This window comes from Prenolepis imparis, unplaced genomic scaffold (genome assembly GCF_030444845.1).
Source record: "Prenolepis imparis isolate NDT839.2.m4 unplaced genomic scaffold, iyPreImpa1.0 SCAF_6, whole genome shotgun sequence".
Classification (NCBI taxonomy): Eukaryota; Metazoa; Arthropoda; class Insecta; order Hymenoptera; family Formicidae; genus Prenolepis; species Prenolepis imparis.
The window spans coordinates 2,735,006-2,759,912 of NW_028141164.1; the positions used below are offsets into that span (position 1 = coordinate 2,735,006).

General features: G+C 36.8%; 1 protein-coding gene and 2 long non-coding RNA genes across 3 annotated transcripts in view; 2 read left to right on the forward strand and 1 right to left on the reverse strand.

The window, feature by feature from the left end:
• The first annotated feature begins 278 nt into the window (after positions 1 to 278).
• Positions 279 to 13,956, forward strand: LOC145937386 (uncharacterized). Its single transcript, XM_083040411.1, has 13 exons — positions 279 to 3,421; positions 3,860 to 6,724; positions 7,000 to 7,473; positions 8,284 to 8,409; positions 8,542 to 8,711; positions 9,225 to 9,397; positions 10,350 to 10,540; positions 11,037 to 11,287; positions 11,597 to 11,860; positions 12,186 to 12,375; positions 12,443 to 12,563; positions 12,678 to 12,833; positions 13,822 to 13,956. Exons 1-13 carry the CDS (start codon positions 351 to 353, stop codon positions 13,858 to 13,860), a joined length of 8,091 nt encoding a protein of 2,696 aa, XP_082896537.1. The 5' UTR covers positions 279 to 350; the 3' UTR covers positions 13,861 to 13,956.
• A 2,577-nt stretch (positions 13,957 to 16,533) lies between these two features.
• LOC145937341 (uncharacterized) overlaps positions 16,534 to 24,907 on the reverse strand; it is a 97,680-nt gene continuing 89,306 nt past the window's right edge. Inside the window, exons 5-6 of the long non-coding RNA XR_014425544.1 lie at positions 16,782 to 16,978; positions 16,534 to 16,578 (exon numbers count right to left, since the gene is read on the reverse strand). This is a non-coding gene — a long non-coding RNA (uncharacterized LOC145937341). The remainder of the gene's footprint in view (positions 16,579 to 16,781; positions 16,979 to 24,907) is intronic.
• On the forward strand, positions 18,646 to 21,757 carry LOC145937477 (uncharacterized). The gene is made up of 3 exons (XR_014425563.1): positions 18,646 to 19,159; positions 19,237 to 19,420; positions 21,047 to 21,757. It is a non-coding gene; the product is annotated as an uncharacterized LOC145937477 (long non-coding RNA).

The following is a 24,907-nucleotide window of genomic DNA, read 5'->3' on the forward strand; positions in this document are numbered from 1 at the left end:
ACTTGAAAAACAGTTACAAATTCTGGAAGAGCCTTCCGCGTTCTCGGAAGTTGCGAAAGTCGAAGGGCGCCGAGAAGTTTCGGGGGGACAAGGATGGGAGCTCGAAACGAGGCTTCGAAAAGTCTTTGGCGAGCCGCGAATTGATCTGGAAGAAGCGCGGGTCACCGAACTTTAAATGCGATACATCTCGAAACGGATCTTCGAGACGCGAGAGATGTTTCCAAAGACGTCCTCGAAGACATCTTCGAATCGAGAACGAAGATTCCGATTCCGCGGTGAGGGAAAACCTTCAGGAAGACGAAGACTCGCGTCACTATGTTCGACCTGAGGTAGTTTATTCTAAACGCAAGATGTCGGAGATTAGAGGAAATGAAAGTCCGAAGAAACAAGTGATTTTGGAATCGGGCCGTTCCTACAAGAAGGTCCGATCTGAGGAGGGCGATAATCCGTTTTTCTTCAATAAGGAAAACGGCAAAGAGAGCAACGTCGATAAGCGGATCGAGGACAAATTCGCGCGAATAAGCAATGTCCTGAAGGAAGACTCTGCCGCGGTCAGAATTATTCAACAAACTCCGGAGAATCTCAAAGCAGCTACGAAGAGCAAAGTCGCCGATATCTCTCGAGTTCAGGCTGAACCGAGGGACGATTCGTTTTCGCGTAAGGATGACAAATCGTATGAGTCTGTCTCGACAGGCGAAGCAACGTCCGAGTATCCTGCCGAATTAATCGATACACGTCAACGACCGATTATGAACGAAAATTCTCTCGTAGTCGCGAAATTTAGGACGACAAACACCGAAATTATCACGATCTCGTCGCCGATTAGGAAAGATGATTTCATCGAAGAATCCGCTTCTTTACAACCAAGGAAAAAACTGTTCGCTACTATCATCGGTCCTTTTCTGTCATTACCCATTACGAGGAAGCTTAGTCATAACGTTACGAAGGGAGCTAACTTGGACGAATCAACAAGTCGGATTTGTACAAACACATACGCGATGAAACAAACTGGAGTATTCGCGTCGAAATTATCGTCCGAGAGTCCAAGTGAAAGAACTCAGCGCAGAAACGTCAACGGCTATTTCGCAGAGCACGAGTCGCTTAGCACGATATCTAGAAGTTGGACGAATTCCAAGGAAACAACAGTGTATCCCGAAGCGTGCAACAATCGAAGCGAGAGCGTGCGGGACGAGAACGCGAGATTCCTCGAGCTTAATAACGACTCTTCGCGAATGATTGCCGGCAATTTTACGGGAGGGCCTCGGGGTTCGCCGATCATCGAGGCAGACCTCTTATTACGCGGTAGCGGTTCAATTACCGAACCGACGGAAGCTTCACCGGGGAATGATGTGGGGGGCGGAGAAGACTCTCGTTACATCCGAGATCCGCTTCGGGAAAATTCGGTGGGTATCTCGAAGAGCGAGGGTTCCACGGCGAGGTCGCAGGGATCCCGCGAGGGGGACGAGATCGCCGACCTGGTGGATCGGATCGTGAGACAGTACGCGGCTTACACGCCCTTAATCCCGAGTATGTTGACGATGACCTTCGACAAGGTCACGGAAGCGGAAGCCTTGCCGCCCAAAGTCGAGACGACGACCGTCGCTTCAATCACAACGACCTTGGGGACCACCACCAAGGTCATGGACGCGACCTTCCGAACTTCGATACGTCCTTCCCTGGTAACGCCGGTGCTCTCGCGAGAGATGCACGACGAAATCGCTCTGGACGAGAGCACTTTCGCCGACGAGACGGAAGCGACGACGACGACGATCCCGAAGAGGAAATTTCTTCGAACTAGGAGACCAGATACGAGTTTCGCGTCGAAAGGAAAAGTACGAGTATCGAGCGAGATTGGAAGAAGTAAGGAACGACAGAGAACTATCAATTGTCTTGCGAATATGACCGATGCCAAAGGGAAAGCCAAGGATCACCCTTGGTATCGCACGACGGAAATGCAACAGATAATCGTAGCGAACAAAAGATCCAAGCCCGCTCAAAAGATCAAAGACAGAAGGAAGAAGCAACGCTACGAGCCAAAGTCAGATTATTTCCCGAACGCTTCGTCGACGACGATCTCCTTCAACGTCGCGGATGATCTTGCTCTCGCGCAGACGAGAAATAGGAGATCGGACTTTTCGAGCGATCGTGACTCTTCGATCTTTTACGACTACAACGAGGAGAGAGACAAGGATCGTGCGCAGGACGGAAGAACGGCTTTGAGCGAAGACGGAAAATTTCCGGATATGACAACGGCGTCGAGTGAATTACGTCCTAGAATCGGAAAAGGATTAGCCGGTGAATTCAACTATTCCGCGAACTGGAAATCCTTTCCGCAGAGTTGCGAAAACCGAGAACAGACGCAAAAACACAATGATGGCTCTTTGAATTCGAATCCGCGAGACAGTTTAAAGAACTTTGCCCTTCTGAAGCTGCGTCACGTGAAAGACGACGCGGTTGGCAGATTTGACGAGGACGTTATTTCGCATAGTCGCGAAGCCATCTCGGCGTCGCTCGAAATTCCGTTTCCGGCTGAAATTCCAACGTCGCGGAAGGAAAATCTTTCCGGTTCGATGAGCGAAAGGCCAGGGATGGATCGACGAACGAATGAAAGACGCGGGTCCGACGGGCGAGCGGCGGTCAAGGTCGACAGGATCGCGCTGGAGAACCTGAGAACCGCGAACGATTTGTCGAATCGCGGTGCTGATTCGATGCGGATCTCAGCCAGGGTATTAACTGATCGCGGAAAAAGTTTCGCCGACCAGGAGGATAAAGATTGTCAAACGGATCCTGTCATTCGCGGCGCGAAATTGATGATAGCGGACGATAAGGACGTCGTCGTGGCTAAAAATACTGATAAAAAGATCCCGTCGACGTTTCACGGCGCAAAACACTGGAAACGCAAAGACGCGAGGAGGAAGATTAATGAAAATCGCGCGAAAAATCCTCGAGTGTATCGCGGAGGGGAATATCTTCGACCTTGTCGAGGCGAAGTGTATGATGACATCGAAAGAAGAAAGTCGTCATCGGTATCGGATGAAAGAAGCAACGATCGATCGCAGACGGATCGCTGGCGTCGATCGGGCAGACGACTATTGTCGACTGGAAAATTCAGCTACAGCGAGGACGTCGAGGATGAATATTATCAGGACGACGAAAGCGAGACGGACGGGGAGAATGACTCGGCGAGCGATAATGAAGCCATCGCCAGGAGGGATGATTTATCGGATCTCGGGAATCAAGCAGTTCCACGCGAGGATCGAGATTCGCGGAAATTGCTGCTGCCCGAGACGGATCGATTGGCAGATGAGTATGTTTATCCTGCACGAACCCTGATGCCGGAGGAAAGAACAGTCGCAGCGGCCTATGATACCGCGATGGTGGTCCCTGATGTGGGAATTATCGAGCAAGGAGTGACCTCAAGGTTCCCTTTGATATTACATATTAATTATGATATACATGCATTTTTAATTTTTTTTTATATAATATAATTTAATTTTTATGTTTAATAAATACTTCATTTTCATGTAAATATATTTATTTCTCTTTATAACCCTTCATAATATTACTGCATAATTATATTTTCAGAGATATTAATTATTTTTACTTTGTAGCATATTAGCTAGTGTAAAATTATACTTGACGGATATAAAAGAGCAATGTATTTATAAAACTGAACTAAAATTTGATTAATTAAAAAGTCAGAATATGTATGTCATAATTATTATTATAATTCTTAATAATTGTAATTATAATTGTTTTCGCAGTAATATAAAGGTTAATAAAAGAAACTTGAATAAAACTTCAACTATCCATTTATACATTGTTAGTCAACCATCGCTAATTGCAATAGCATTTACAGGAACAACGGGAAGGAAGTTATAGATAAGAGTATAAACTTGGAGGAAAAACACGATATCGAAACTGAATTGGCTGATCCTGCGAATTTCAACGATGATAAGGTATTGAAAGTTTCCTTTGAAAAAAAAGAATCTGTTATTAAAAACATTGCCTATAATAATAATATTTTAATACAGAAGAAAAGTTTCGATGAATCTGAGAATACTTTAAGAAACTCTCGAATTTACGAAAAGATTGACGAAGAGCCACTTTCCTTCCGCGAGAAGATCAGCGAAGACGATATACGAGACGAATCTCTTTACGAAACTCAACCAGCATCCGTGATACTTGATGCGAAAAAAATTACGACCAGTCGAAGCTTATCGGGTGTTGGAAAAAAGCACGAAAACGTTGATTCTTCGCAAAACTGGTCAAAGGACGAAGGGAGTATCAAGATTTCCCTAACCGGGAGAATTGAAGTGAGCGGTGGCTTCAATCAAACGCCAGTGCTCATAAGTTTCGACGCTGTTCCCGACGGATCTTCAGCAACGCAGTCTTCGCTTACCACTGAATCGTCAAACTCAATCGTAGCAGTGGAAACAACAGCCATTAATCTTCCTGACTCGAACGCGGAACTTACGTTTGATCCGAACCCGTCAATAATAATCGAACCCGCGAATGACGAGGCGAGCGATTCATTAAACATGACAGCGGACGAGGATCGTGAAGCCGAGAGGAGGACAAATACGAGCGAAGTCGCGATAAAGTTCCGCGAGAAGTTTTTCGATCTGGCGGGAGGAAGCGAAGAAGAAGAGGAAAGGAAGACGGCGAAAACAGATTCCTCCCGAATCGAGAAGAGATTGGACAAGTACGGCGGGGACTCGAGGACGGACAAGCAGATATTTCTAACGGATTACTCCGACTCGTCGATAGCATCGTCGAGTGGCAAAATGGGAAGGACGAAGAGCGAACTGACGAGGAGGATATCCGAGCGAGCTGACGAGGCCTTCGACAAATTGGATCCTCGTGCATCCGCGGTGCGTTTTCCCAATATTTTGGGATCCGTCCTGGTCAATAAAGATCGATCGAGCACGACTGATCTTCATGAATGTACAACGATTGTACCATTGTTGTGCGTCGAGAAGCCGAGTATCGAGAAGGCAGACGAAGAGAGGGACGAGGTCGCGCGTTGTCCCGGGGAAGATTCGCGGAACGTCACTTCCGGAGGTTGCTACAGAGTTCCCGCGACCGTTCGGAAGCTCCAACTTCCCGAGACGACTGTGCGCGAACTGCAGCAAACTTGGAGTAATTATCGCGACAGTGATTCCGCTCAAACTTTTCCGCCCGGTATCCAGAAGGCGACGACAAACGACCGGAATGCGGGAACTCTGAGACTCTCATCGTCATCGGAGGACGACAATCCCGACCAGATGACAACCGGATACGCGACAAACGTGACGTTTCCGATTAAAATATCATGCAGATGCGACGACAAGTCGATTAACGCGATTCGCGCGAGAAACATGATGGCTATCGTGAGATTCATGATGAAACTATTGAGAATCGTCGCAGACGAGAAGTCTCCTTGTCTTAGGGCTGGAGAGACGCTGATTCGCGTGAAGGACATCATCGACGCGTCGAGTCACACGGGGAATAATGCCGGAAAGCAGAAAAGTGGCCTTGATAGGACGACAATGATGTCGAAAAAGGAGAGACAAGATTTCACGACCACGGAACGACGATCGACAATCGCGGAAAGGATACGCGAGGAAACATCGCCTTTGAACGGCGGTACTTTTGAGTCCAAAGCGTCCACCTTATCGAGCCCTTCCGATGAAGCATTCAAGAACGAAGTACTATCATCCACGCTCTTTCGGATTTCTACGGAAAGGAGAAAAGTACACGTCTCCGCTTTATCTAGCAGGACGAGGACTTTCTCCGCGACGACAAAGTCCTTTCTATTTTACGACCTCGAGCCTGTGCTTCGCGAGAACGCGTCTAGAAAAAATATCAGCGTCCCACATCTAATGGATGTAGAACAAAACGTCTCGTTTAACGATTCAAAGGAGCTGGATTCGGAAAGGAGGAAATCGTCTTCACGATTGGACGACAGCCAAACCAATCGTTCGCGGCGGCAGAATCAAGATCGAAGTTCCGTCGATCGACTTCACTTGGGTAAACAAGAAATTGCTTCCGCGACAAATTTCGAGAGGAGGAAAATCGCGCCGGAATCTCTCCGGGAGGAATACTCGGCGAGGGATAAAAACATCGGATTTCGGTCGTCCTCGAAATCGACTGGTGCCGCGGACGATACCATCGGACAATCGATTCGCGATACCGGCGTCTCGCGAGATGCTTTATTAGAGGTGATCGATGCCGTAAAGAAAGACGGACTCGCGCGCTCGAGGAAGAGGTCGAAGCGGGCCTGGGTATCTGATCGGCGCGACACGAGAACGAAATTACTTAATAGTTCCGGAGGTGATGGTTCTCCGGGAGATTGGATCGGGGAACATCGGGCAACGACCACGCGACGACTGGTCGATAAGAAACTCCGGGAGTCGCGCAAAGTACCGGGCGAAATTGCAGGATCGTCGAAAAAAGTCGTATTTCGGCGCGTCCACGCCGAGATTAACCGTCCTGGTGACCCAAATTTCGGCCGCGGTGCGAGTGATTCGGTTAAGATCGTAGGACACGTCGCCGTAAATGGCCCTCCGGCAAAACTTTCCACCGATGATGCCCCACCTACTGTCAGCGGAGATTCAACCTCGCTAAAAAGAGCAGATTCCGCGGAAAAAGCGAGGGCGATTCGATATTCATCGGTTTCATCCATGAGCGATAATGTTGACGCTTCGAAAATCGATGAGGAGGTCGCGAACGAACCCACGAGGTCTGTCACGTTAATAATGAAATTGATTCTACGAGAGAATTTATAGCGTGAAATGTATTTAAAATTAAATTATAATGTATAATATATATAAAATATTATATACATATTATATCTGATTAATTTTATCGAGAATTCTTAAAAAAAAACTAATTTTTTCTGAAAAAGACATTCAATCATAGAGGAAAATTTCTACGTCTTCTAAAAATGTTCCACGTAATTGGTCTTATTATTTCTCTACATGATGGATCTCGTAATCTCTCACGTTGTGTCCGTAGCGCTTCGAACAAGAAACTAGACGTCGGTTTCCGGGAAGGTAATCGCGCATTTGGAAAGCGACGGCAAAAGCTTGCGAGCGCGGCCAAGAAGAAGACAAAGTGGCGGAAGAAGAAGAGGAAGAAGGGCGGTCAGCGGATCAAAGATATCTCGGGGAAGCAACCAGGGCGCTTCGGGAGACACTTATTAATGGCATCTCTCGAGCCGGAGTATGAAGCCGACGATGACGTCGCGGCGGGGTTGTCGGGACGCTACGTCATCGAGAAACGAAACCCCGAGGATTTTCGGAAGCTCGCGAGAGGAAACGCGAAACGGCGATGCGGGGACGAAAGCCGAACGCTCGATGGATCGGAAGTCGATCCCGGACGAGCGCAAATCCGGGGCGGTCAAGATTGCGCGGATCGCGGACACCCCCCGAATATCGATGCGGCCAAATATCTCGAGTCCGCGCATTGTTTGCGCTTCAGTGATTTATGGTAGGTCGCCTATGGGGATTTAAGGGGATCGGATCGTGATTCATGTCGAGTATCACGTTTATGTTTTCTCGTTTCATGAGAAAACAGAGAGCCAAAAACAATCCGTTTCCCAACGCTTATTAATATCAAATTTGGTTTAGAGAAGATGAATTTGTAATTAATATGTTATAATGAAAAGAGAAAATATGATAGGATTTTTTAAAAGAATATTCGAAAATATTTAAAAGTTGAAATTGTCATAATAAATTGAAAGAATACACGCATAAATTGTGAATGTGAAATATATACAAATGTGAATAATGGTATTATTTGTGAAAATCCACTTTGTCTCTGAAAACAATGTTATTTATTTAGTAAATAATACAAACACAGGAAACTTTTGCCTCACATTTGTTTTAAAGAGAGCGTTGTTTTACCTGTCAGTGTAAAGTTTAATATTAAAAGAATTATGTGACAATCATGCACACAATAGTGGCATCGGCCGATGGTTTATTAAAAGTATTAAAATGACGCCCCTCGATCATTTATTTTCAGTTTGAAAAGCAAAGATGAGTGCTTTGTTTCGCGCTTTCGACACAGTCTCTGCAGTTGACGTGCGCCACAAATTGATTAACAGCTAATCGATACATATAATATGTCGCCTAATAACATGTTTAACATGTTTCAAAAGTGTCTATGAATATTTAACTAAGCTCACTGTCAAAACTTTCATTTAGCAATTTAGTAATCACAAATGTATCATTACGAATTTTAAATTTGTTAAAAAGATTTGTAGAAAATAAACGCGCCTCAGGGGAAATTTTTTTTTAGGTACTCTGTATATCAGCTGGAAGATCCTATCGTCGAGCACACAGTCTACATACAGGTTTACGAAAAACGCACTTCAGGGAATGGATCGATTTATTGGGAGGATCTCACCAGAGACTCCGTAGTCAGGTAAAAAAGAGAGAGAAAGAAAGTATGTGTGTGTATGTGTGTGTATGTGTGTCTCGCGATTGAATGTGCACTCAAGTATATATTCGAAGGGGCTGATAAACTTCACGCTAGACAGGTCGTTTATGTCATCAGATTGGGCACGTTCAACAGGCACCATAGAGGCAATCAAGATACGATCGCTTTCGCCTACAGGAAAGTGAAAATGCCGGGAGAGAAGGAGATCCCTAATTTGGATGTCGCTCGCGATCGTCTTTTAGTACCGTCGTCGGTGACATCAAAAGGTTCCGGATATCCCGTCGAAGGTATCGAACCACGTTTCAAATTTTCTCCTCAAAATTATGATTAACGAGAGTTACGATTAACTCTACGACGAAAGTACGAAATCGATAATTATTAATCTGATATAAAACGAAAACAATTTAACGATTCTTATTCGTAATTAAAGAAAGAGTTCAAAGATTTCTTTTGATCTCAAATTCGAGATATATCGAGAAATGTATAGCTATACAATAATGATTGAAAAGAGATCTTTTCTTATTTTTTTTATATTAAAAATTTAGTCAAAAAATTATTGAAAGACACGAAATTACAACGTGCGTGTCATAATATATAAGATTTCGTGCTTTAACTGTTGTGTCATTTGACAAAATTCAACCGGACAAAAGAATCTGAAAAATTTGACATTCAAAGAACGATATTTTGTCAATAATTGCCCAAATAACATAAAAAGACTTTGCAAGCGCGTGTACATACATACTGCGGCTTCGATAAAACTAATGGAGAACATTCGTTAAACCGCGAATATTTCGACGTAGGCGAATCAAACGAGTATCTCGTGGTACCGGCGAGCAGCATCAACGAGAACGGAAACGAGTGCGACAAAGCGGGCGTGGGATTCGCTGCATTCGCGAAGCAACCGAACCGGTGCGGACATGTCAGAGGAACCTGTTTGAAAAATCAGCCCCTGGCCTACCGTAGGCACGACGTGGTACGTATGACAGGTGCAATAAATGAAACAACACTCTGGAAATAGCCTTCCTGTCCTCGGGCTATCTCCCTGGACCTGGACCCCTTCGCATCCCCCCTTCGCCCTTCGCGCGAGACGTTTTAAGTGCGCCCGCTCTCGCTGTGTAACATGATTTATCGCGCACGAATTTAATACTTATATACCTCTCCCCTTTCCTCCTCGCCACTTGAAACGTTACGAGGGGAGATTTGTCCCGGCGACAGGAAACGGACAGTCCCATACAAATCGGTCGTCCGGCGACGGACGGGGTGGATTTTTGTATACGTCGGCTCATCGTTCTCTGTGTGATACGCGAGATGAGAAATTCGAACCGCGTCTCGTTTTGGAACGAAATAGTCTCGCGTTTACAAATGTACGCGCCGATGGTTCGACGCCACCCTCTCCCTCTCGTCGTTGTTGTGTCGTTTTGAATTATTGCGCGATGCGGACTTGCGTTTCTCTTTTGGATTCTATCGAATCGCGCGATCGCGAAACGACGTTATGAAACTTGTAACTTCGAAAGGGGGATTTATCCAAGATTTTTACGATATTTTACATTCCAATTTCATAGATTCACCGTCGCTTCACGAAATGCAATAATTTTGGCAAAAGTCCGCGAAGCTTCGTCTCCAAAGATTTAGAGATAAAAAAGAGATCGGAAACTCCTTTTTCTATCAGGAAGGGCGAGATAACTGGAGCGATCGATTAGATTTCGCTCGTCGAACTATTTGCATCCGCGCGAACTATAATACGTCATCTCGAGGTTTATCGGCGAACGCAGACGACGGGTTACAGATGCGTATTACAAACGTACGTCCCTCCTCCCCCTCTTCCCCCTGACCCCGGAAACCACCTCGCATTCCCGCGAACATTTCCGTTCCGCCGGCTGTCGAAGGTCCAGACCGCTGTTCGATCTAGTGTCACGTGTCGACAGGAAGCTCGCGCCGCCGGTCGACCTGGTTGCTACTTCTTGAGCAATTTCGCATCCGTGCCGAGCGAGCCCATCAAGTACAGCGCGAGCGGAAGCGGAAGCCGCGAGTTTCTCGCTCTGGAGTATCATTCGCCGCACGTGTCTGCGATCGACATCGAAGTCGGGGCGGGTTACAATGCCGCGTTAGTAGGAGGGTGAGTCTCGAGAGGAACGATATACCTATCTACCCTTGGCTAAAGGAGAGACTGAGATTATCAACTCTAGCTTCGCTTGCATTTTGTGCGCTAATTCTCTCGGTATTCGATTTGTCGGTTACTCCGAATGACTTAAAGTTATCTGCTACATAGATCTCTTCTTTAAAAAAGAAATTTATTTCACGTTTCATATATAATAAATAGAAAGTATAATTTTGAGACAGTAATGCTCTGGCAAAATATGTATTTAACGTAAAGATTAAATAATTATTTTTAATCTAATTTAAAAAAAGATTATGCAAATATATTAAATAAATATTTTTAATATAGAACGTGCAAAGTGCTTACAATATTAATTTACTATATATTTAAATTAAACTAAATTATTTAATATATGATAAAACTTGAGAATAAAATTGAAGATATTCTAATATAATTTAAACGTTAAATTAAATTATATGTGTATGATTATTTCTTAATATCTGAAAAATTTTAGATCTATGGGTCGCATCAGTCAAGTAAATGTGAACAGCATAGCACTCGATCATACCGTAATAACGATCGTGATCACCAATACAGGATTAATTCCGACGTCTTATCAGTCAAAGATCGTGGACTGTCCCGATAGCCTTCCAGAGTCTTGGGTGAACGCTTCGTTTCCTAAAAGACTAGTTCAACCTCGACGGAACCAAGCAGTGAGCTTAAATCTTTATGGCGAGCTGCCCATAAACGAGTTTTACTGCTCTGGTAAAAAAAAAATTTAATGACTCACTAAAAAAAGATAACTAAAAAAGATGAGCTATGACTGTTTCTAAAGAATTAAATTCATGTTTTAATTAATCCTTTCCCATCTACATTCAACAATCACTCAAATGATTTCTTTTAACGCAAATCGATTGTTTTCTCCGTCACGAGGTGACGGAAAGTAGAAGAAATTGATTTGTCGTCGCGTAAATTATAATATTGTAATATCGAGTATTGTACGAACGTTATTAGTCACAGAATCCGAAAGATCGTATATACGTGCACAAGTTCTAGATACGATCGTGTTTCCAGTGCAATTGCTAAACCGTCTCGGGGAACTGGTGGCCACCAGGCAAATAAAGGTACGAAAAATGGATCGTTGCTTCTGCACGCTGCATTGCTTATGCGTGTGCGTGAGCGACGCACGTGGCACCAGCTGTCAACCGATGCCGCTCGAACTTTATCACGCCGCTGGATTTCGCGGCCCCGTCCCGTATCATCGTCAAATTTTCTCAGATCTAATCTTGAACGTTATATTCTTCATCGTCTCGTTAATATTGCTCTTGCTTCTTATAGGTTGGTATAATTTTAATTAATAACTTCTAAATTCGCCTATTATAATATATCGTTTTATAATTTACAATTATATAAATATAATTATATAAATATAATTATTAATATTATTATAAATATAATATATAAATATATTATATACTATATAAATATTATTTTACAAATGTAATGTATAAATATATAATTTATTTATAATTTTTTTAAAACAGTTCTAACGCATTGGATTTTTAGTGCTTTCTAAGTATTTAACAAAGTTCGTATTTAATTAATTAATTTTTAAATTTTTTACGGTATATTATATATTTTGGAGCATTTGTTTCTTCTCTAGGTTTACTGAAATGGTTTATCGGTCTGTACATACCGGCGATGGGTCGTTGGGGTTTAGACTCGTTGTTGGAAACCAGAGTAATGTCGGAATATTTCGAACGTGAATTAAAATATAAGCGCGTGCTGAGGGATGAGTACGGTGCACCGGTGCATCCGGATACGCGCAAGAGAACCGTCAGGATATGCTGCAGGTGAGAACACAATAGGCGAATATGTATATGTATGCACAGCGAGCGAGTCAACGAGCGGATTTTTCAGAAAAGCGGAATTTTTCCTAAACGCGATGTTCTTCCTGATTTTTCCGCTCGCGGTTTGCTGCCATCGTCTCAAGAGATTTTTTCGACCCGATCGAAAACGTTGTTACTCGAATGAATCTAAAGTAAGAGTCCTCCCTCTTCGTCCTTTTATACGTACGTAAGTCAAGTATTTATTCGAATGGAATTTCGCGACGCTACTTTCTTTCCTTTATTGCGGCACGCGCATTTTTGTCTAGATTAGTTTGACAACCAAGAGCGAATATACGAGAACGATCTGCGTGAACACTTATGGCGATAACCGTGATTCGCAAATGGAAGCCGAGGATATCAAGTACGTGATGGACGAATTGAAGAAGTCTGAGGAATCGTTACGTAATCATAATATAAGTAAGGTAAGCATAAGAAAATTAAGGAAAAAAATAGATAACAGTAATAAAGACAAGATGAAAAATATAAATAAGAAATTGCATTTAATTGTTTTGAATATTTTCTCTAGAAATATATCTAATAGAACATCTTTGTACTAAAAATCTAAGCATTTCGAAATTCCGAAAAACTCTACAAAATATCTGAGCGTCTGGAACATTGTATAACAAATATTTCATATAATGATTAAAGATTCAAAGAGTAAAAATTATATACATTTAATCAATATTTTTTTTATATAGAATATTTAATATTGTATATGCATTGATATTTATAATATTCTGCAAATTATTTTTTCCATTTCTATAAATTGAAATTTTTTTTCTATGCATTAATTACCCGAATAAAAAATAATCACACATATTGGTTTTAATTATGCGGGATTAAGAACACTCTGAGGATTATATATTTGGGAATCGAATTTATCATCATGCTCTGAAAGTAAAACAAGAGCGAATGTATGTGTATACGCAGAGAGATTAGAGAGATTAGAGTGCAGGGAGATTAGAAATCCGGATATGTGTAAAATATAGGAAGAACGTAAACGTGAAAATGTTCGCGCGAGCGAGCGAGCACGCACGTATGGCGCGGTACGTGATCCCAAAATAGTGAATGGGATACGACGACGATTGGCCTGATAAAAGTGATATTTCATTCGCGCATACACGTAATACGCCATTCGTCATGAATGCGCCATAAAGTAGACATTATTTGTCGTTTTGAGAATTTTGAGAGAACGAAATATCCAGACAAGCAAAACTAACGCGTTATGTTTATTTTTTAGCATTTTTTTCGTATTTTCAAATACAGTTAGATATTTTTATATTTATTCTTTGTCGACATTAAATGTTATTTGCGGAAATGAATAGAAAGATAGAAAAAGAGAGAGAGAGAGAGAGAAAGAGAAAACGAGAGAAAGATGAGAGGAATGATACTATTGTAATTTCTTTTCAGAGAAACCGCTGTATAAAAGAATACCGATCGTGTCATTAACACCATTTGGAAGAATGAAATAAGTTTGACGTAAATTGTCATAGGAATTTTAAGAATCGTCTTGCAAGACATTCAAAATATCTTTATAATTATTGCTAATAATATTGTTATAATATGTATGAAATATAGTATAATTTAATAAACGTACAACGATTATTTTGTAATATTAAAAACAATCTATTTAATCGGGATTAAATTTATTTTTCGAAAAAGATTTAAAGCTCTCAATATTATTACCTCAATTATACTATGCACTGATACGTGCATTTATTATGCATTTTTTACTAAATTATTTTTATTTTATCACATCCCAAAATTAAAAATTATCGATACGCAGTATTATAATTAACTCAATATTATTAATTACCTTAATTATACATGCACTTATCAGTGCATTTAATAAATCAAGAGAATAATGTCTAATTATAATACTTATTGTTAGTATCGATAGTTTTTAATTTTGGGATATGGTAAAATAAAAATAATTTAGTGAAAAATATAATTCAGAATATAGCCGCAAGTGAGTTGAAAGAGCGAGGAAGAAAGAGAAAGCACGTACAAGGGTTGAAGGGGGTCCACGAGAGTTATGCGCAATGCGGTTGTACCGCGAGACTCGGAGAATTTGTGACCGCTTCCGGCGGATATCTACGGCGCGCGGGGGTGGGTGCATCCCGGGTCTAACCCATTTTTTCGTTGAGTACTATTTATGTACACCATCTGGATGTAAATATTCATGCGGGATGCGCACCTAGCCGCGGCGAATCGAAATAAATGTCCGCCTCGCGGGCGAAACGGCCGCGTTCATCGAAGGGCAGGATTTCCGCTCATCGTGTTTCGTCGGTGTTTTACCTGTGTCTTCGATACTATTGTGTACGTCGAAATTATGTTATCGCGTTTGTCTACTTTCGCGAAAAGCGCGGCTGTTGATCGTGAACTCCAAAATAAACAGTCTTGCAACGAAGAGTTGCAAAAACTAACATAACAAAGAAATGATTCCAGAAGAAAGTTTAATTCAGAGCTACTGCAAAAAGATAACTCAAAGATGATCCGTAAAGAAGATTTGATCTATATGGAGAAGGAAAGCAAACTTGATAAAAAACGCGGAATAAAAATTTGTCAGATGTGCATTTGCATTTTACGAAGTTATTTTAAAATATTATAGAGAGAGCAAGTAGTTTTTCATATAATTGTACGCAAATGTAACCGCGTGATTATTATTTGTCAATATTATTCCATAATGTAGTAAATAATTATCAGGTTAAATAACTATTTGTCATTTCTGGATTTTATCAACATAATTAGATCTTTATGATTCACATTATCTAACTAAATATCAGTTATATGTATTTCGCTGAAACTAATAGTATTATTATAATAAAATTATCAATGTAATTATACGTAATAACTAATTTTATGATTTTAATTTTCTAATTTTATGATTATTCGTTGACCTGTTCATAATACATTCATTAGAAATTCATGAACATTATACACAATAAACATTTAAATCCCCCGTATATCTTTTTGTCAATCTAATTTTTGATGTGTCATAAAAAATTCATAAAATATACACACAGAGATAAAATAAGTTATTTCGAAAAATAGGAATAATTTAAGTGAATCTATGTGAATAAATTGCAATGCGTTCCATATCTTATAGAGTTAATTTATAGTATTCACTTATGCAAGGTCAGACGTCAAGAGACGACAGTTGGTTCGCTCACATTTCGACCGAAATTTCATATAAAATCTCGCGTATGCTTCTTATAAGTATGGCGCAACCGTAGCATAAAGCGCATGCAAATGTACACACCTGCGCCGACTTCCGTATGTCTGTGTACGACGGCTCGGAGAAAGGCCGCTCTTTCGCCATTGTAATTCGGTAGCCTCCGGGTTCTTTGGATATATATATATCGTATATACGTACTCCAATGACCACACGAGAACGGTAAATGGATGGATACGGGCATAGACGGAACAATGGCTATGCTGGGTAACGTCTATGGTTCGCCACGGGAAGAATGCATCGTCTAGGTTTTCACGATCGGATATACCGCACAGGCTTCGGATTCGTACCGCGAATAGATCGGACGCGAAAAAGTCAGACAACGAACACGCGAGTGAATTAGCGGATCTTATTAAAGAATTCATCTCGTGAATTATAATAAGAACGGAGAGAGAATCGATTAAATGCGAAAATTAATAACCGATTTAATTCAAGTCTCCTTAAATTCCAGATATGCTCCATCGGCGATCTTTAATTTTTATTGAATTTTTCAAAATTATTTTTAACAATTGGTTGACCCTAAAAAAGACGCGAGACAAAAAATATTTTTAATTGAGAAAATCTTTTCTTTTTTTTTTGTTGAAATCTAATATTTGGTGTAAAACTTGCGTAGATCTGCGAAAGACGCAACGATTCCATTTAATTTGCGGCAACTTGTAAACTCGGGAAAGTTGTCGTTTGCATAAATTCTTTGACAAAGAAAATTGCGGCTATTTTTATTTTAAAAGATCTCGTCTAAGAGTTCTCGGAACATTTTTGAAGTCAAAATAAAAAATTCGCTAATATATACTAAGCAGGTCTGTCGTAATAGTTATACATACGTGTATAAAGCCATAAAACAATAATAATAGCTTAATATAAAAAATAAAATTATATTTTGCACACTCACCGAAACGATGCGCAGTCGCAGAGTTGTAGCACATAACGTTGATCTGTAACACAAAAATAAATTCAAATTAAAGCAATGCCTAAAATGAACAATGTTTCAAAAAATATAATTATAGCGCGCAATAAATGTTTCACTCGCGTTTAAATAGTTATTTCATAATAATAATTATATTACAAATTATGTATATATACATGTGTGTGTCGAATCTCATAAACAATGCAGTTTAGCAAAAATGTTTTTGCATACCTCACAGTTGCCCTGTTGTCGCCCGATACCTCCCCGGGCCTCCTCCTCCTCTCTTGGTCCTCGTAACACTCACGACTATTCGTGAAAACACGAATAATTACGATTGTCCGAAACTTTACGCGGCACTCCCGACGCGCGACACTTTACACGGCACTCCCGACACGACGCGTGAATCGCACTGTGTATCGCAATGCTACCTGTAACAAATAAAATACATACATATTAGAATAATCTTATTATTTCGTATTATAACATACGCAATATAAATATGTAAACTAGAATTAACGATAAATATATCCACGGATCGCAACACATTCGCGCGCGCTACAACAGATTAAGTTGGGTTAGGTTGGCAAGAGATTTTGCATCGAATTTTTCGCGAAATATGCGTTTCGAACAATTATGCCTACATATTAACGTTGAAATTATGATATGCGATTGATAAATATTACAATACAAAGGTTAGAAATCGTTTCTAATGATTATGCTTACTAATTAATCACAGCGGGACGCAGCTCCAACTGCCTGATACTCGCGGCGTTTCGGTAATGGCCGAAGCTACAAACATCGGCAACTTCACTCTAATAACGCGCGCGCGATACTATATACATGACTTAATATTAATAATTAAGTAAAACTCGAAGGAGATTCGTTCGAAAAGATATAGCTTTAGAAAGAAAAAATATTAATCGAGAATAAGGTATTATAATATATTATTTACAACATATTACTATTTTATAACTTTTACCATATTATTATTTTAAAATATTTAATGCTAATTAATTTTTAAAATAATATGTTTTAAATAAAATATGTTATAGTACTTTAAACTCGATTAATATTTTTGACAGTGATCAGCTGATTTCTGTCAAAAAATATTAATCGAGAATAAGATATGCTAACATATTATTTACAACATATTACTATTTTAATTTTTTAACATATTATTATTTTAAAATTTAATTAGCAAATTAATGCTTTAATCAGCTAATTTCTGTGAAAAAATATTAATCAAGTTTAAACAAATTTTATAATATTTTTAGAAAATATCATTTTTTTTAACACCGAAGAATGGTGCGCGCTTGTGTTCTAGTTTGTATAAAAATATTATTTATTATAAATATTTTACAATATTAAATATTTATAGAACATTTTATATATTAAATAAAAATATGTAGAGAATATTTTATATATTCTATACTGCACAATCTCTTATGAAAAAAGTCATGTGGAAGTGTGCGTAATAAAGTTTGTATCGCGTGTATATTGTTGCTTTTTTCCGCATATGTAATTGGTGATCGATTTCAGGCGATCAATATCGCGGTTATAATAATGATAGTTTGCATCATATATTAATTTAATAGTGATAAAGGTTATTGTTATATTTTTCTATATTTTTAAACGCGCTCTTTCATTTTTTAATGTTTTAATCATTAGCGACAATAATTAATTTTTTCCTAATTTTAGAGTCGAGTATATATACCTAAAGATATGTCACGTATTTTCCCTTTTCTAAAAAGTGCATGTTAAGTCGATTCTCGCAAGTATTGTTGCCTCTTTTCCGCGATGCTGATTGGTTATCTCGATGTGTGCTGCGTTGTACATTACTTCATATTGATAAAAGCCTGTCAAGGTTGAGCGACGCATTTTGACAGTTCAAATGTATATACGCATTTTGACAGTTCAAATGTATATATTGAGAGGTTAATAGTGTATTCAATTTGTGAATGCAATTATTGTGGTTTATATTATGATATACATGATATTATGTGTACATATCATTAAATTAAATTAAAGAAAATATAGATAAAGAAGACGAAGAAAGGAGAAAGAGGAAGTAGGAAAGAATAGAGAGAAAGTATGTGTAGTAAAGTATATATATTTTATAAATGTAATAAATAAAGCATTATTTAATCCAATTTACATTATTTTATCAAGAGTTTTATGCGTTATTGTTGTGTAGATATTATTAATAAAGTACTATAGTTAAATATTATTAATGTTATTTAATTTTATTGATAATTAATATTATTTAATTTACTTATAGAATATTAAAATATTAAAATATTACTAAATTATATATTACTTCGTTAATGTTTAAATATTATTAGTTTTAATAAATTTTTTTATGTTTTATTTAAAGTTATAGAAAAGACCAATTATTTTTTTAATTATACCATTAATTTTATTACTCATAGATAGAGAAGAATAGAAAGAGAGAAAAAAGAGTAGGAAAAAAAAGAGAGAAAAAGAGAAAGGAGAAGAAGAGAAGAAGGCTTTTTAATTAAAATTGAAGAGAAAGAATAAGCAAAAGAAATAAAGAAAAAGGATTGATTGAATGACTGAAGGAAAAGAGAGAAGAAAAAATATAATATTAGGTAATATTTTTATTAAATTTTTTAAATGTTTTAATATTATTATATCTTTAATAATTTTTAAAATATTTTATTTATAGTTAATATAAAGGAGAGATGCATTATATTATTAATAGACAAAAATAGAAGAAGAGAAAGAGAAAAAGATAAAGGGAGAGTAGAAAAAAAAGCTTTATTTAAGATTAAAGAAGAGGATGAATAAGCAAAAGAGAAAGAAGAAAAGAAAAGAAGAAAAAGGAAAAGGGAGAAGAAGGAATATATTAAGTAATAAAATTTTTATTGAATTGTTTAAATGTTTCAATAGTATTATAATTTTAGTAACTTTTTAATTAATTTGTTTTTGTTTTATTTTATTAATGTTAAAAAAGAACCTAATTATTAATTATTAATTATTAATTATGTTATTAATTATATTATTAATAAATAGAGAAGAATAGAAAGAATGAGAGAGAGAGAGAGAGAGAGAGAGAGAGAGAGAGAGAGAGAGAGAGAGAGAGAGAGAGAGAGAGAGAGAGAGAGAGAGAGAGAGAGAGAGAGAGAGAGAGAGAGAGAGAGAGAGAGAAAAGAGTGAAAAAAGGAAGAAGAGAAAAAAGAGTAGAAAGCTTTATTTAAAATTAGAAAAGAGGATGAATAAGTAAAATATAGGAAGAAAGAGTGAAAAAGGGTAAAGAAAAAGAGAAGAATGAATTTAAAATTAGGTAATAATATTTTTTTAGATTTTTTAAATATTTGAATATTATAGTTTTTTAAAATGTTTTATTTATAAAGTTCTTAATGAAAACATAAATTATATTATTAATTATATTATTAGTAGATATAGAAGAATAGAAAGAAAGAGACTAAAGAGAAAAAGAGTGGAAATAAAAGAGAGAACAAAAAAAGGAGAAAAAGAGAAGAAAGTTTTATTTAAAATATAAGAAAAGGAAATAAGAGAGTGAAAATGAATAAAGGAGAGAGAAAGAAAAAGGAAAAGTAGAAAAAAGCGAAAAGGTTTATTTAAAATTAAAGAAGAGATGGAGAATAAAAGAAAAAAGGTAAATGATTGAAGGAAAAGAGAGAATAAAGAATATATCAGGTTATAATAATTATTAGGTATTAATTTTTTAATTGTTCGAATATTATTGTAATTTTAATAATCCTTTAAATATTTTATTTAAAGTTAAATGGGCTACTTTCGTGACAGAATTAAAATGTTCAGTTTAAAATGATCCGTGGCTATGATTTGTTAAATTTGAAATTTTATTAGAATCATCATAATTTCAGATTTGATCAATCACAGCACACTAATCACAGCGTACAATTCATTTTAATTTGAATTATTTTAATTTTGTCGTGTAAGGGCATAGGAGACGAATTATAATTATTAATTATATCATTAATTTTATCATTTATAGATAAAGAATAATAGAAAGAGAGAAAAAGAGGGAGATAGAAATACAGAGAAAAAAGAAAACAAAGCTTTATTTAAAATAAAAGAAGAGAAATATTAAGCAAAAGACAGGGAGAAAAAAAAGATTATAGAAAAAGAGAGAAGAAGGAATATAAAATAAAGTAAATTATCTTTAAATATTTTATTAAAGTTAAAGAGATGAATTGTATATTATTAAATATATTATTAATAGATAAAGAAAGAAAGAGAGGGAGAGAGAGAGAAGAAAAGAAAAAAAGATAAAGGAAAATGAAGAGGAAAAAAGGAGGAAGTTTTATTTGAAATTAAATAAGAAAAAGAGAATAAATAAAAGAGAGGGTGAAAGAGAGAAAAAGACTGAAATAGGAAAGAAGGAATATAATATTAAGTAGTATTTTTTCAGAATTATAAAATATATTATTAAATATAATTAATAAGTTTTAAATATTATTTATATTATTTATATTATTTAATTTTTTAAGGTTCCTTGGCATTTGCTGCGGCCATGTTGGATTTTGACGTCGAAGGTGAGAAAATACACGCTAAAAATTATTGCGTGCTATTTTTAGATAAACAAATATTTTGATGAAACATAACTTCAGATGGCTTTAGCATACTTTTAAAATAGTCCGAAAACTATTCTTTCCCTTCGAAAATCAATCAACAATCGTAAAATGATCGTGATGCAGATTTTGTCATACGAAATGCGCAGTAGAAATGAGTTTCGACATATATTACCGCGATATATGCATGCAGTCACGCATAACTCGTGATAATGTGCAGACAATGTACTGTTAAAATGTATATAAGATTAATTTTTTGCACGTTTTGAAATATCGAAAATTAAAATTTTTAAGCCACAAATCCCATACGGCGCAGATTTATATAACGTATATTGGACCAAAAAGATAGTACGCTGGTATGCTTATGGTACAAAGATAATCTGCAAATAATACATTATTGAAATATATATACGATGAATTTTTGGCTCGCCTTAAAATATTAGAAATCGATACTTTTTTACAGTTGACCCTATGCGACGCAATCTTATTCTATGTATATCAAGTTAAAACAATTGTACGCTGGTGTCTGTTTGGTACCAAATGATTCTGTAATCAATGTACTATTAAAATGTATAATCGATGAAATTTTGGCTCGTCTTAAAATATTAGAAATTGATACATTTTTGCCGCTGACCCTATGCGACGCATACTTATTTTATGTATATCATATTAAAAAATTTGTACGCTGGTGTATGCATGGTACCAAAAGATTCTGCAATCAATGTACTATTAAAATGTATAATCGATGAATTTTTGGCTCGTCTTTAAATATTAGAAATCAATACTTTTTTGCGGCTGACCTTGTGCGACGCATACTTATTTTATGTTTATCAAATTAAAAAATTTGTACGCTGGTGTCTGGTTGGTACCAAATAATTCTGTAATCAATGTACTATTAAAATGTATAATCGATGAATTTTTGGCTCGTCTTAAAATATTAGATATCGATACTTTTTTGACGCGGACCCTGTGAGACGCATACTTATTTTATGTTTATCATATTAAAAAATTTGTACGCTGGTGTCTGTTTGGTACAAAATGATTCTGTAATCAATGTACTATTAAAATGTATAATCGATGAATTTTTGGCTCGTCTTAAAATATTAGAAATCGATACTTTTTTGACGCGGACCCTGTGCGACGCATACTTATTTTATGTTTATCGTATTAAAAAATTTGTACGCTGTTGTCTGCTTGGTACCAAATGATTCTGTAATAAATGTACTATTAAAATGTATAATCGATGAATTTTTGGCTCGACTTAAAATATTAGAAATTGATACTTTTTTACCGCTGACCCAATGCGACGCAACATTATTTTATGTTTATCGTATTAAAAAATTTGTACGCTGGTGTCTGCATGGTACCAAATGATTGTGTAATAAATGTACTATTAAAATGAATAATCGATGAATTTTTGGCTCGTCTTAAAATATTAGAAATCGATACTTTTTTACCGCTGACCCTATGCGACGCAACATTATTTTATGTATATCAAGTTAAAAAATTTGTACGCTGGTGTCTGTTTGGTACCAAAAGATTCTGTAATAAATGTACTATTAAAATGTATAATCGATGAATTTTTGGCTCGTCTTAAAATATTAGAAATCGATACTTTTTTGACGCGGACCCTGTGCGACGCATCCTTATTTTATGTTTATCGTATTAAAAAATTTGTACGCTGTTGTCTGCTTGGTACCAAAAGATTCTGTAATAAATGTACTATTAAAATGTATAATCGATGAATTTTTGGCTCGTCTTAAAATATTGGAAATCGATACTTTTTACCGCTGACCCTGTGCGACGAATTCTTATTTTATGATTATCGTATTACAAAATTTGTACGCTGTTGTCTGCTTGGTACCAAAAGATTCTGTAATCAATGTACTATTAAAATGTATAATCGATGAATTTTTGGCTCGTCTTAAAATATTAGAAATCGATACTTTTTTGACGCGGACCCTGTGCGACGCATCCTTATTTTATGTTTATCGTATTAAAAAATTTGTACGCTGTTGTCTGCTTGGTACCAAAAGATTCTGTAATCAATGTACTATTAAAATGTATAATCGATGAATTTTTGGCTCGTCTTAAAATATTAGAAATTGATACTTTTTTGACGCGGACCTTGTGCAACGCATCCTTATTTTATGTATAGCAAATGAAAAATTTGTACGCTGGTGTCTGTTTGGTACCAAATGATTCTGTAATCAATGTACTATTAAAATGTATAATCGATGAATTTTTGGCTCGTCTTAAAATATTGGAAATCGATACTTTTTACCGCTGAACCTATGCGACGCAACATTATTTTATGTATATCAAGTTAAAAAATTTGTACGCTGGTGTCTGTTTGGTACCAAAAGATTCTGTAATCAATGTACTATTAAAATGTATAATCGATGAATTTTTGGCTCGTCTTAAAATATTAGAAATCGATACTTTTTTGACGCGGATCCTCTGCGAGGCATCCTAATTTTATGTTTATCGTATTAAAAAATTTGTACGCTGGTGTCTGTTTGGTACCAAAAGATTCTGTAATAAATGTACTATTAAAATGTATAATCGATGAATTTTTGGCTCGTCTTAAAATATTAGAAATTGATACTTTTTTACCGCTGACCCTATGCGACGCAACATTATTTTATGTTTATCGTATTAAAAAATTTGTACGCTGTTGTCTGCTTTGTACCAAAAGATTCTGTAATAAATGTACTATTAAAATGTATACTCGATGAATTTTTGGCTCGTCTTAAAATATTAGAAATCGATACTTATTTGACGCGGACCCTGTGCGACGCATACTTATTTTATGTTTATCGTATTAAAAATTTGTACGCTGGTGTCTGTTTGGTACCAAATGATTCTGTAATCAATGTACTATTAAAATGTATAATCGATGAATTTTTGGCTCGTCTTTAAATATTAGAAATCGATACTTTTTTACCGCTGATCCCATGCGACGCAATCTTATTTTATGTATATCAAGTTAAAAAATTTGTACGCTGTTGTCTGCTTGGTACCAAATGATTCTGTAATCAATGTACTATTAAAATGTATAATCGATGAATTTTTGGCTCGTCTCAAAATATTAGAAATCGATACTTTTTTGACGCGGACCCTGTGCGACGCATCCTTATTTTATGTTTATCGTATTAAAAAATTTGTACGCTGGTGTCTGTTTGGTACCAAAAGATTCTGTAATCAATGTAATATTAAAATGTATAATCGATGAATTTTTGGCTCGTCTTAAAATATTAGAAATCGATACTTTTTTGACGCGGACCCTGTGCGACGCATCCTTATTTTATGTTTATCGTATTAAAAAATTTGTACGCTGGTGTCTGTTTGGTACCAAAAGATTCTGTAATCAATGTAATATTAAAATGTATAACCGATGAATTTTTGGCTCGTCTTAAAATATTGGAAATCGATACTTTTTACCGCTGAACCTATGCGACGCAACATTATTTTATGTATATCAAGTTAAAAAATTTGTACGCTGGTGTCTGTTTGGTACCAAAAGATTCTGTAATCAATGTACTATTAAAATGTATAATCGATGAATTTTTGGCTCGTCTTAAAATATTAGAAATCGATACTTTTTTGACGCGGATCCTCTGCGAGGCATCCTAATTTTATGTTTATCGTATTAAAAAATTTGTACGCTGGTGTCTGTTTGGTACCAAAAGATTCTGTAATAAATGTACTATTAAAATGTATAATCGATGAATTTTTGGCTCGTCTTAAAATATTAGAAATTGATACTTTTTTACCGCT

Excerpts from the sequence above, each read along its gene's own strand:
- LOC145937386 (XM_083040411.1), top strand. The coding sequence starts at position 351 with ATGTCGGAGATTAGAGGAAATGAAAGTCCGAAGAAACAAGTGATTTTG. Across the intron at positions 6,725-6,999 it reads GTCGCGAACGAACCCACGAG|CGCTTCGAACAAGAAACTAG; the intron begins GTCTGTCACGTT and ends TTGTGTCCGTAG. Across the intron at positions 9,398-10,349 it reads CCTACCGTAGGCACGACGTG|GAAGCTCGCGCCGCCGGTCG; the intron begins GTACGTATGACA and ends ACGTGTCGACAG.